Source organism: Oncorhynchus clarkii, chromosome 14 (assembly GCF_045791955.1).
Source record: "Oncorhynchus clarkii lewisi isolate Uvic-CL-2024 chromosome 14, UVic_Ocla_1.0, whole genome shotgun sequence".
NCBI lineage: Eukaryota > Metazoa > Chordata > Actinopteri > Salmoniformes > Salmonidae > Oncorhynchus > Oncorhynchus clarkii.
The window spans coordinates 17822501-17834541 of NC_092160.1; the positions used below are offsets into that span (position 1 = coordinate 17822501).

Consider the following 12041-nt stretch of genomic DNA (forward strand, 5'->3'; position numbering starts at 1 on the left):
GCAATTTGAGTCCTAAGTCAATGGATATGGTAATGGCAATGAATAGGAAACTACAAAACCAAAAGAAACTACTTCCTGAATGGATTTTTCTCAGGTTTTCACCTGAGTTCTGTTATACTCAGACACTATTTTAACAGTTTTGGAAACTTTAGAGTGTTTTCTATCCAAATCTACCAAATCTATATGCATCTCATATCTTCTGGGCCCGAGTAGCAGGCCGTTTAATTTGGGCATGCTTTTCATCCAAAATTCCGAATGCTGCCCCCTACCCTAGAGAAGTTAAGGACAACCCAAATCACAGGACTGTATGTGTAAGATCTATTCAAAGATGGACGTCTACCAGGGTAACGCTCTTGGCGATGATGCCCCTTGTTCGTCGGAGTCCTCTCATCCACGAGCCATGTCAGCCGGAGTGCCCCATCGTCTCTCCTCCCAGAGAGAAGAATAGAGCTGCATCCTCTGTCACTGCCTGGCAAACATGGCAGACTGTTTTGCCTCTGAATAAATCATGAAATCGGTTCTTCAGAAGGAGGCTTGAAAGCATTGATCCAAGAATAGCCCTGTTGAAATATTAACCACCCACACCCCTTTCTTTTTTTGCTCACCCCACATTTATGGATGACACACACAGAGGGGTTCTGACTTGTGCTCTGTATTTCGAGAACATTTTACGTTTTTAATGGTTCAGCGTTCCCACTGGACTGTCTAACATTGTGTAACTCAGTGGAAAGGATGTCCGAATCAAATCCGAAGGTGTTGCAACCTCCCGAGGCACACACTTCTAAATGATGATCGATCACTATTTACGAGTATTTAGTTTATTATAAGGCTGGTTCATAAATCTAGGTGGGTGGTAATATGGAATTGACATACAGCGATATTAGTAAATTAATGCTACTGTGAGAGGACTAGCTCCCACTGTAGATAAGTAATAGGGTCTGCTATTTTAGGACATTTTACTCTTCTTTTGTCTCCTGAGATTTGCCAACAAAGTTTGTTCATGTGGAATATAGCTGTGTGTTCTACCGGGTTTCGGCATCAGTAGACATTGACTTTCATATCAAGCTGAAGACTGATGGCTGTTTTCTAGGATTTTCCATCTCACCACCTCAGTTATTCCCTGTCACATTGGGAACCGACATACCTCAATCTTCAGATTGTCCTCTTTCACTCCAAGTCCACACCTTACCAACCCCTTCCCCAGCGGAATAACCCCGCCCCTTTGCTCTCTCGCCCCATCAGGCCCCTCCCCTGCCCCTCCTACTTTTCTGACCTCCTGACGCCTGAGTGGCTAGTCAGACAGCACCCTGAATCATTAATGAGGCATTTGCACATGATGGTTAAGGATAAATGACATAGGGCTACGTTCGGTGAGAGACAGGGACTCTTTGAATCTCTGAAAAACACGACTGGCAGCCCGGGCAGTAAAGATGCGTCTTGGACTAGGCTGCTGCAGGCAGTTTGCGAAGGCAACATTGTTTTCGTCTCTCTCAGTGAAAAGGCTGGAGTTTCGGCACCTTATTCAGGTAAGAGGAGTCAGTTAGCACTCAACAGGAGGGGAGGGTTTTTAGTTTATCTCCCTGTTTCGTACCTGGATTTCGTTCCGAGGAGGGGCTCGTGTTGAGAGCATGAAACACACAATATGGCCTCTCAGCGATATTTATAGTATGTGAGAAGCCTTGATGGATGCACAGTGAGAAGCCTTGATGGATGCACAGTGCCAAGATCTCTATTAATATCTGTGTGACATTGTCAATTGTTACTTTTGCTCTCTCTCTTTTGTTAGCTTTTCTCTCTCTTTGCTACGTACATATTTTATCACTCTTTCAGAGGTTGTCAGTCTAAGTGGAAATGGGGAGCCCGGAGAGGGAGAGATGTGAAATAATTAGCTGGGTGTTTTTTGCATAGTGGGGTGCTTTGGTATGAGGTGTTGTGTGTCTCTCAGACCTATCATTCTCACCAAACAGGCTAGATGTTCAGACATTGTTGTCGCTTTTGAAGCATTGAATTGAAACGGTCTGCTTCTTGCCGTTGTTTTGTTTACCAGCCCTTACGTGAAGTTTTTGCACCAAAACCTTAATTTAGATTTACCAACCTCATCTCAGCCCACCAGTGTGCAGCTGTTACTACTTGGAGTAGATGGATGGAGCTGACATGCTTAGTATGGACCAGTGACCATTTCACAGCACTCTGTGTTATTAAAACTAAGATTGATGGTGGTTGTTATGATGGAGAAAGCCGTTGTGTTTTTGTTGATCCTGGATGACTTGATCCATGGTGACTTGATCCTGGGTGACTGACTGACATCCATCCTCTCCTCTGACCCTCAGGCCACGGAAAACGAGCCAGGCGACATGGACCTCAGCGGCCTGCCCGAGACCGCCGTCGACTCAGAGGACGACGATGACGAGGAGGACATTGAGCGAGCGTCGGACCCCCTCATGAGCCGCGACATTGTGCGGGACTGCCTGGAGAAGGACCCAATGGACCGCACCGATGACGACATAGGTGAGTCCCTGCTAGCACACAGAATGTTCCCCTAACATTCCCTCAAGGGTTCCCCTTTGATTGATTAAAAAGTAACCTACTCTCAATGTTCTGGGAACCAAAATGGATTTAGCTGTGGCGTGCCAGTGTTTCCCCTACCATTGTGTAGGCGCTAGGCAGGGTGCCTCCCCTTCTTTGCTGTGTTGCTTCCTGGCTCCAATTACACAGAAGGGGATGACTATTCCACACCACCGTTAAACTCTTAAAATCTAGAAACAACGGTTATAATGCCTATTACTACTGCTAAAGAATACCTTGTATATGAGTGCTTGCTGTTTTCTGGCAAGACATTTGGAAAAGCAATGGGAGCCAATTAGATTTGGCTTTGTTCACTAAGGGGAAATCCCCTTTGTAGGCTCATCAGAGTTTAATCAAGCATTCACGATTTTAATCAAACAATGCACAGTGACGCCCCCTCTCCCAGTGCCCCGCCCTTGGTGTATCTCAACCCCGCCCCTCTGTATTAGCTAGTTACCGTGGATTATGTGTCCATCTGCAGGCCTTCGTGCTTCAATGCTTTCGTTTGGTAAATTTATTTTAGCACTGAGTTGTAATTCCTTCTGTGCCACATGAAGACTGTGATATCATAGGCCTGTTAGCAGCAGCACAGCTACAATGATAGGGAGCCAAAAGATGAGATTAGTTTACATTTACTCACATGAAGCTTAGCTGTAGATGTGATGTGTGGCTGATCTAGTGGATGCAAATGGAGAAAGAGAGTGAGAGAGTACCCCGGCCCCCCTCGACGAACCCCACAAACTCCCCGCCGCCCCTCCCCTCCCGCTCTCTCTGCCGACAGGCTTTTCTAGGTCAACGTCGCACGTCCTCGCTTCTCCTCTCCCGGCGCATTAAAGTTTCAGTGCTTCCGCAGGATTCCCACACGACACTGTTGCCATGCCAAGCACAGGTCAGCCCGCACCCCAGACTTACTTTCTGCGCCTAGCACAGGGATGCAGTCAATAAGCTATTTCAAGGAGCCAAAAAAATGCATGGGGCAGGAATCAGGACAGGCAATGCCCTATACAGCCAAACTGAAGCCCCAAATGAGATTTGATTCATGTTGACACACTTCGAAGTGAATGCAAAAGGTCGCTTTTCCTTTTATGCTCATGCAGTTTTGTTTCTGTCTATCAAAATTAAATTGATACTTTGCCTTAGTGGATAATCATCCCGTTGTTGGGTACTCATCACTTGTGGGGTTGAATTTAATGCACCTTCTCTCCCACTAGCTTGTGCCATTTTTTTTTCGACCAAAGCCACACAGAGGGTGAAGGACGAGTGAAGGACTGCCAAGTCCTCCTACGCTCGTCCTCTCTCTCCACTAAGTCTAGACCTTCCTAACCACCTCTCCCTCTCTACTCTCCCTCTCCAACCTTTCCACAGAGCAATTACTGGAGTTCATGCATCAGCTGCCAGCGTTTGCCAACATGACCATGTCTGTGAGGAGGGAGCTGTGTGCCGTCATGGTGTTTGCCGTGGTCGAGCGGGCCGGCACCATCGTACTCAATGACGGGGAAGAGGTATGTTTGTATGTGGAGGTGTGTGCCGTGAATGAGTCGGTCTTAAAGGAAAATTCAAATCCAAAATGATCTTTTGGTATTTTTTTCATTCGTCCGTTGTTGATATTGTCCCATATATAGTTTTGCCTGTCAGCAATCAAGATATATCACTTTTAAAATACAGCCAGTATGATGCATTTTGGCGCAGTGGTTAAGGGCGCTGTCCTGCAGCGCCAGCTGTGCCATGAGAGACTCTGGGTTCGCGCCCAGGCTCTGTCATAACCGGCCGCGACCGGGAGGTCCGTGGGGCGACGCACAATTGCCCTAGCGTCGTCCGGGTGAGGGAGGGCTTGGCCGGTAGGGATGTCCTTGTCTCATCGCGCACCAGCGACTCCTGTGGCGGGTTAACCAAGGTTGCCAGGTGCATGGTGTTTCCTCCGACACATTGGTGCGGCTGCTTTCCGGGTTGGATGCGCGCTGTGTTAAGAACCAGTGCGGCTTGGTTGGGTTGATAATCGGAGGACGCATGCCTTTAAACCTTCGTCTCTCCCGAGCCCGTACGGGAGTTGTAGCGATGAGACATAGTAGCTACTAAAACAATTGGATACCACGAAATTGGGGAGAAAAAGGGATAAAAAAATAAATAAATGCAACATACTGTATTTTGAAAGTTTATATATCTTGATAACTTGATTTCTGAAAGGCGAAACATTTTGGGACTATATCAACAATGGACTTAAGAAACATACTAACAAAAGAGTTTGGGGTGGAATTTCCGTCTCTTATATTGGTCTTGTGTGTGTCTTGAATCTGTCTGGGTTTGCACATCTATGGCCTGGGACATGGAGTTTGCCCTTGCCATTACCAATGCAGGTTTCTCTTTTTCCATTTAGTTTTTTTCCCTGCTCTATTAAGCACGAATGACTGCCACCTCCCAGCATCATACGATTCCCCAAGGGGACCAGAAGAGAGATCACTTGTACCGTCTCAACAGTCTGGACAGGCTCTGGCTTTTCAATTTAAGCCACTTTGGTCATTTTTTCGCTGTGATGCACCCAAACAAAAGAGTGCAGAGCCGTACCCTTAAGTCCAGTTCACTTCAAGGGCAGTCCAGTCAAAGTTGAAGAACATCCTATTGAGCTGGCGTGTGTTAGTAGTATGTCCACTACTGCCTCAGTGCATTGTCAAATGTGTTGTTGATGATGCTATAAGGGAGATAGTGATACCTTGCTGTAAAATATGATTTGCTCTCTTTTTATATCCATAATAAAAGGGTCAAATTATAGTTATTATTAGTGTAGAAACAGGGGGTATTATATACTATTGAACCATTTGTGTCTAATGATTAATTATATATATTTTTTTATTTATTTTATTTATATATATATATTTATAAATGTGTATATATATAAATATATACACACTGCTCAAAAAAATAAAGGGAACACTAAAATAACACATCCTAGATCTGAATGAATGAAATATTCTTATTAAATACTTTTTTCTTTACATAGTTGAATGTGCTGGCAACAAAATCACACACAAATGATCAATGGAAATCAAATGTATCAACCCATGGAGGTCTGGATTTGGAGTCACACTCAAAATTAAAGTGGAAAACCACACTACAGGCTGATCCAACTTTGATGTAATGTCCTTAAAACAAGTCAAAATGAGGCTTTGTAGTGTGTGTGGCCTCCACGTGCCTGTATGACCTCCCTACAACGCCTGGGCATGCTCCTGATGAGGTGGTGGATGGTCTCTTGAGGGATCTCCTCCCAGACCTGGACTAAAGCATCCGCCAACTCCTGGACAGTCTGTGGTGCATGGTTGGTGGATGGAGCGAGACATGATGTCCCAGATGTGCTCAATTGGATTCAGGTCTGGGGAACGGGCGGGCCAGTCCATAGCATCAATGCCTTCCTCTTGCAGGAACTGCTGACACACTCCAGCCACATGAGGCCTAGCATTGTCTTGCATTAGGAGGAACCCAGGGCCAACTGCACCAGCATATGGTCTCACAAGGGGTCTGAGGATCTCATCTCGGTACCTAATGGCAGTCAGGCTACCTCTGGCGAGCACATGGAGGGCTGTGCGGCCTCCCAAAGAAATGCCACCCCACACCATGACTGACCCACCGCCAAACCGTCTCATGCTGGAGGATGTTGCAGGCAGCAGAACGTTCTCCACGTCGTCTCCAGACTTCTGTCACATGTGCTCAGTGTGAACCGGCTTTCATCTGTGAAGAGCACAGGGCGCCAGTGGCGATCTTGCCAATCTTGGTGTTCTCTGGCAAATGCCAAACGTCCTGCACAGTGTTGGGCTGTAAGCACAACCCCCACCTGTGGACGTCGGGCCCTCATACCACCCTCATGGAGTCTGTTTCTGACCGTTTGAGCAGACACATGCACATTTGTGGCCTGCTGGGGGTCATTTTGCAGGGCTCTAGCAGTGCTCCTCCTTGCACAAAGGCGGAGTTGACGGTCCTGCTGCTGCGTTGTTGCCCTCCTACGGCCTCCTCCACGTCTCCTGATGTACTGGCCAGTCTCCTGGTAGCGCCTCCATGCTCTGGACACTACGCTGACAGACACAGCAAACCTTCTTGCCACAGCTCGCATTGATGAGCTGCACTATCTGAGCCACTTGTGTGGGTTGTAGACTCTGTCTCATGCTACCACTAGAGTGAAAGCACCGCCAGCATTCAAAAGTGACCAAAACATCAGCCAGGAAGCATAGGAACTGAGAAGTGGTCTGTGGTCACCACCTGCAGAACCACTCCTTTATTGGGGGTGTCTTGCTAATTGCCTATCATTTCCACCTGTTGTCTATTTCATTTGCACAACAGCATGTGAAATTTATTGTCAATCAGTGTTGCTTCCTAAGTGGACAGTTTGATTTCACAGAAGTGTGATTGACTTGGAGTTACATTGTGTTGTTTAAGTGTTCCCTTTGTTTTTTTGAGCATTGTGTATATATATATATATATATATATTGTTTAACCTTTATTTAAATTCTTATTTACAATGACGGCCTAGGAACAGTGGGTTAACTGCCTTGTTCAGGGGCAGAACGACATATTTTGACCTTGTCAGCTTTGGGTATTCGATCTGTCAACCTTTCGGTTACTGGCCCAACTCTCTAATCACTAGGCAACCTGCCGCCCCACCTTTACATACACCTTATCCAAATACTGACATTTAATCCTAGTAAAAATTCCCTGTCTTAGGTCAGTTAGGATCACCACTTTTATTTTAAGAATGTGAAATGTCAGAATAATAGTAGAGTGATTTTTTTTCAGCTTTTATTTCTTTCATCACATTCCCAGTGAGTCAGAAGTTTACATACTCAATTAGTATTTGGTAGCATTACCTTTAAATAGTTTAACTTGGGTCAAATGTTTCGGGTAACCTTCCACAAGCTTCCCACAATACGTTGGGTGAATTTTGGCCCATTCCTCCTGACAGAGCTGGTGTAACTGAGTCAGGTTTGTAGGCCTCCTTGCTCGCACACGCTTTTTCAGTTCTGCCCACAAATTTTCTATAGGATTGAGGTCAGGGCTTTGTTATGGCCACTCCAATACCTTGACTTTGTTGTCCTTAAGCCATTTTGCCACAACTTTGGAAGTATGCTTGGGGTATATGTCCATTTGGAAGACCCAAATGCGACCAAGCTTTAATTTCCTGACTGATGTCTTGAGATTTTGCTTCAATATATCCTCATAATTTTCCTACCTCATGAAGCCATCTATTTTGTGAAGTGCACCAGTCCCTCCTGCAGCAAAGCACCCTCACAACATGATGCCGCAACCACTGTGCTTCACGGTTGGGATGGTGTTCTTCGGCTTGCAAGCCTCCCCCTTTTTCCTCCAAACAAAACGATGGTCATTATGGCTAAACATTTCTATTTTTGTTTCATCAGACCAGAGGACATTTCTCTAGAAAGTATGATTTTTGTATAGTCTGGCTTTTTTTATGGTGCTTTTTGAGCAGTGGCTTCTTCCTTGCTGAGCGGCCTTTATGACGATTTTGGACTCGTTTTACTGTGGATATAGATACTTTTGTACCTGTTTCCTCCAGCATCTTCACAAGGTCCTTTACTGTTGTTCTGGGATTGATTTGCACCTTTCGCGCCAAAGTATGTTCATCTCTAGGAGACAGAACGCGTCTCCTTCCTATACTTGCGTACTATTGTCTGTACAGATGACCGTGGTACCTTCAGGTGTTTGGAAATTGCTCCCAAGGATGAACCAGACGTGGAGGTCTACAATCTTTTGATTTTCCCTTGATGTCAAGCAAAGAGGCACTGAGTTTAAATGTAGGCCTTGAAATACATCCACATGTACACCTCCAATTGACTCAAATTATGTCAATTAGCCTATCAGAAGCTTCTAAAGCCATGTCTTCATTTTCTGGAATTTTCCAAGATGTTTAAAGGCTCAGTCAACTTAGTTTGTAAACTTCTGACCCACTGGAATTGTTATGCAGTGAATTATAAGTGAAATAATCTGTCTGTAAACAATTGTTGGAAAAATGACTTGTGTCATGCACAAAGTAGATGTCCTAACCGACTTGCCAAAACTATAGTTTGTTAACAAGAAATGTGTGGAGTGGCTGAAACAAGTTTCAATGACTCCAACCTAAGTAGATGTAAACTTCCGACTTCAACTGTACATATTAATAACCCAACCTACATGTACGTTTTACCTCAATTACCTCGACTAAACGGTGCCCCAGTACCCCCCCTGTATATCGTCTCGCTTTTGTTATTTTACTGCTGCTCTTTAATTTCCTGTTAATTTTTTTTCTTATCTGTGCTGCGTTGTTGGTTAGGGACTCATAAGTAAGCATTTCACTGTTGTATTCGGCGCATGTGACTCATAAAATTTGATTTAACTAACAGCTAACTAATAGCTAATGGCCAACTAATTGCTTATGGCTAATTGTGATTAAACAATGTATTTAAAGCATCATAGCTGTCTTCATCTTCCTTTAACATGTGATCCCAGCCTGATATTAAACCAGGGATGGGTAACTCGAGTCCTCGGGGGGCCTGGTTAGTGTCACACTTTTGCCCCCGTCCCAACTAACACACCTGACTCCATAATCAACTAATCAGGATCTTCACTTTAGAATGCATCAGCTGTTTTGCAGTGACACCACTCCAGTCCCCGAGGACTCCAGTGTCCTGTCCCTGTGTTAAACCATTGTCCACTGAATGATCACTGAGTATTTCTGACTGTTAACTGTTTGTGGTTGTTCTTTCCACACTCAGCTGGACTCGTGGTCAGTGATCCTGAATGGCTCGGTGGAGGTGACGTACCCTGAGGCCAGGCCTGAGATCCTGTGTATGGGCAACAGCTTCGGGGTCTCCCCTACCATAGAGAAGGAGTACATGAAGGGAGTGATGAAGACTAAGGTGGACGACTGTCAGGTAAGGCTCAGCACTGGGACAGTCCATCATAATAGCCAATCGGTTGATTGGCCTGTCATACGGGCCTTCTCTCCCATATATTGAATAGTGTTATATACTCCACCCCTGTTACTTACTCAATTAGTCTGTTGCATTTTAAAGCAGGCTTGACATTTTATTTTAAATGTTTTTTTTTTTTTTTTTTTAACCTTTATTTAAGTAGGGAAGTCGGTTAAAAACAAATGTTAATTTACAATGACTGCCTACACCGGCCAATCCCAGTCGACACTGGGTCAATTGTGGTCCTGTCCTGTGCTGGCGTGGTTACACATGGTCTGTGGTTGTGAGGCCGGTTGGATGTGCTGCCAAATTCTATAAAACAACATTGGTAGAGAAATTAACATTAAATTCTCTGGCAACAGCTCTGGTGGACATTCCTGCAGTCAGCATTCCAATTGTGCTCTGCCTCCAAAGCTTGAGGCATCTGTGGCGTTGTGTGACAAAACTACACATTTTACGAGTGACCTTTTATTGTCCCCAGCACAAGGTTTACCTGTGTAATGATCACACTGTTTAATCATGTTCTTGATATGCTACAAAGGAGAAATGCTCACTAACAAGGATGTAAACACATTTGTGCACAACATTTGAGAGAAATCAGCTTTTTGAGCGTATAGAAAATTTAGACTGTCTTTTATTTCAGCTCATGAAACATGGGACCAACATTTTTACATGTTGCGTTTATATTTTTGTTCACCATACATTGTCCAGTAGGTACCAACCAATTAAATGAAGACGCTGGGTTAATTCACTAAGAGAGAGTGTTTATTTAATTGGTGTCTTAAAATAGATTCGCTCAAACTGTCTCTCAGGCATGTTGATCTAAAAAGCGTTATGTCCCCAAGCTAACTACTACGCTCTTTCACCTTCTATTCTCTCTTTCACTTTCTCTCTTTCACTTTCTCTCTTTCACTTTCTCCTATTTCACTTTCTCTCTCCCTCCATCTATGTTCCAGTTTGTGTGCATAGCGCAGCAGGATTACTGCTGCATCCTCAACCAGGTGGAGAAGAACATGCAGAAGGTGGAGGAGGAGGGCGAGATAGTCATGGTCAAGGAGCACCGTGAGCTGGACCGCACCGGCACCAGGAAGGGACACATCGTCATCAAGGTGAGTTCATTCATTATTGAGTAAGCCTTTAGACTCCAAACAACTTCTTCCAAATAAAGGTGTCATGACATACAGGTGTTATGACAGGTGTTATGAATGCCTATGTATATGACGTTTAGTGTTACCTAAAGGATTATTCACCATCTCCTATAGGGCACGAAGGAGCGTCTGACTATGCACCTGGTAGAGGAGCACTCTGTGGTGGACCCCACCTACATCGAGGACTTCCTGTTGACCTACAGGACTTTCCTCTCCAGCCCCATGGTCGTGGGCAACAAGCTGCTCGAGTGGTTCCACGACCCAAGCCTCAGGGACAAGGTCAGATCCCAGTTCAAACACTTTACTGTCCTTTTTCAGATAAGTATTATTTTTGTCATTTTATTGAAATGGAAGCTAGACGGTACTTAACATCAGTAATAGATAAAGCATAGATAATATCACAGATGCATGCATGCTTACATACTCTATCTTTCAAATGTTTTAGAACACCTACTCAATGAAGTTTTTATTTTAGTTTTGTATTACTATGTTCTACATTGTAGAATAATAGTGAAGACATCAAAACTATTAAATAACACATAGGGTATCATGTAGTAACCAAAAAAAGTAGTAAACAAATCAAATATAATTTGAGATTCTTCAGATAGCCACCATTTTCCTTGATATCGTTTTGCACACACTTGGCATTCTCTCAACCAGCTTCACCTGGAATGCTTTTCCAACCGTCTTGAAGGAATTCCCACATATGCTGAGCACCGGTTGGCTGCTTTTCCTTCACTTTGCTCATCCCAAAGCATCTCAATTTGGTTGAGGTCAGGGTGTTGTGGAGGCCAGGTCATCTGATGCAGCACTCCATCACTCTCCTTGTTCAAATAGCCCATACACAGTCTGGAGGTGTGTTGGGTCATTGTCCTGTTGAAAAACAAATTATTGTCCCGTTAAGCACAAACCAGATGGGATGGCGTATCGCTGTAGAATGCTGTGGAAGCCATTCTGGTTAAGTGTGCCTTGAATTCTAAATAAACCACAGACGGTGTCACAAGCAAAGCATCCCCACACCGTAACACCTCCTCCATGCTTTACGGTTGGAAATACACTTGCAGAGATCATCCGTTCACCTACACCACGTCTCACAAAGACACGACGGTTGGACCCGATTAATCTCCCATTTGGACTCCAGACCAAAGGGCAGAGTTCCACCGGTCTAATGTCCGTTGCGCGTATTTCCTTGCCCAAGCAAGTCTCTTCTTATTATTGGTGTCCTTTAGTAGTGGTTTCTTTGTGGCAATTCGACCATCAAGGCCTGATTCACGCAGTCTCCTCTGAACAGTTGATGTTGAGATGTCTGTTACTTGAATTCTGTGAAGCATTTATTTGGGCTGCAATTTCTGAGGCTGGTAACTAATGAACTTATCCT

General features: G+C 44.6%; 1 protein-coding gene across 17 annotated transcripts in view; it reads left to right on the forward strand.

The window, feature by feature from the left end:
* LOC139366366 (rap guanine nucleotide exchange factor 2-like) overlaps nucleotides 1-12041 on the forward strand; it is a 149774-nt gene that overhangs the window by 106435 nt on the left and 31298 nt on the right. For all 17 annotated transcript variants that reach the window (XM_071103760.1, XM_071103764.1, XM_071103762.1 and 14 more), the window contains 5 exons: nucleotides 2331-2508; nucleotides 3931-4067; nucleotides 9318-9476; nucleotides 10472-10624; nucleotides 10778-10942. In XM_071103760.1, coding sequence (XP_070959861.1) covers nucleotides 2331-2508; nucleotides 3931-4067; nucleotides 9318-9476; nucleotides 10472-10624; nucleotides 10778-10942 — 792 coding nt within the window. The remainder of the gene's footprint in view (nucleotides 1-2330; nucleotides 2509-3930; nucleotides 4068-9317; nucleotides 9477-10471; nucleotides 10625-10777; nucleotides 10943-12041) is intronic.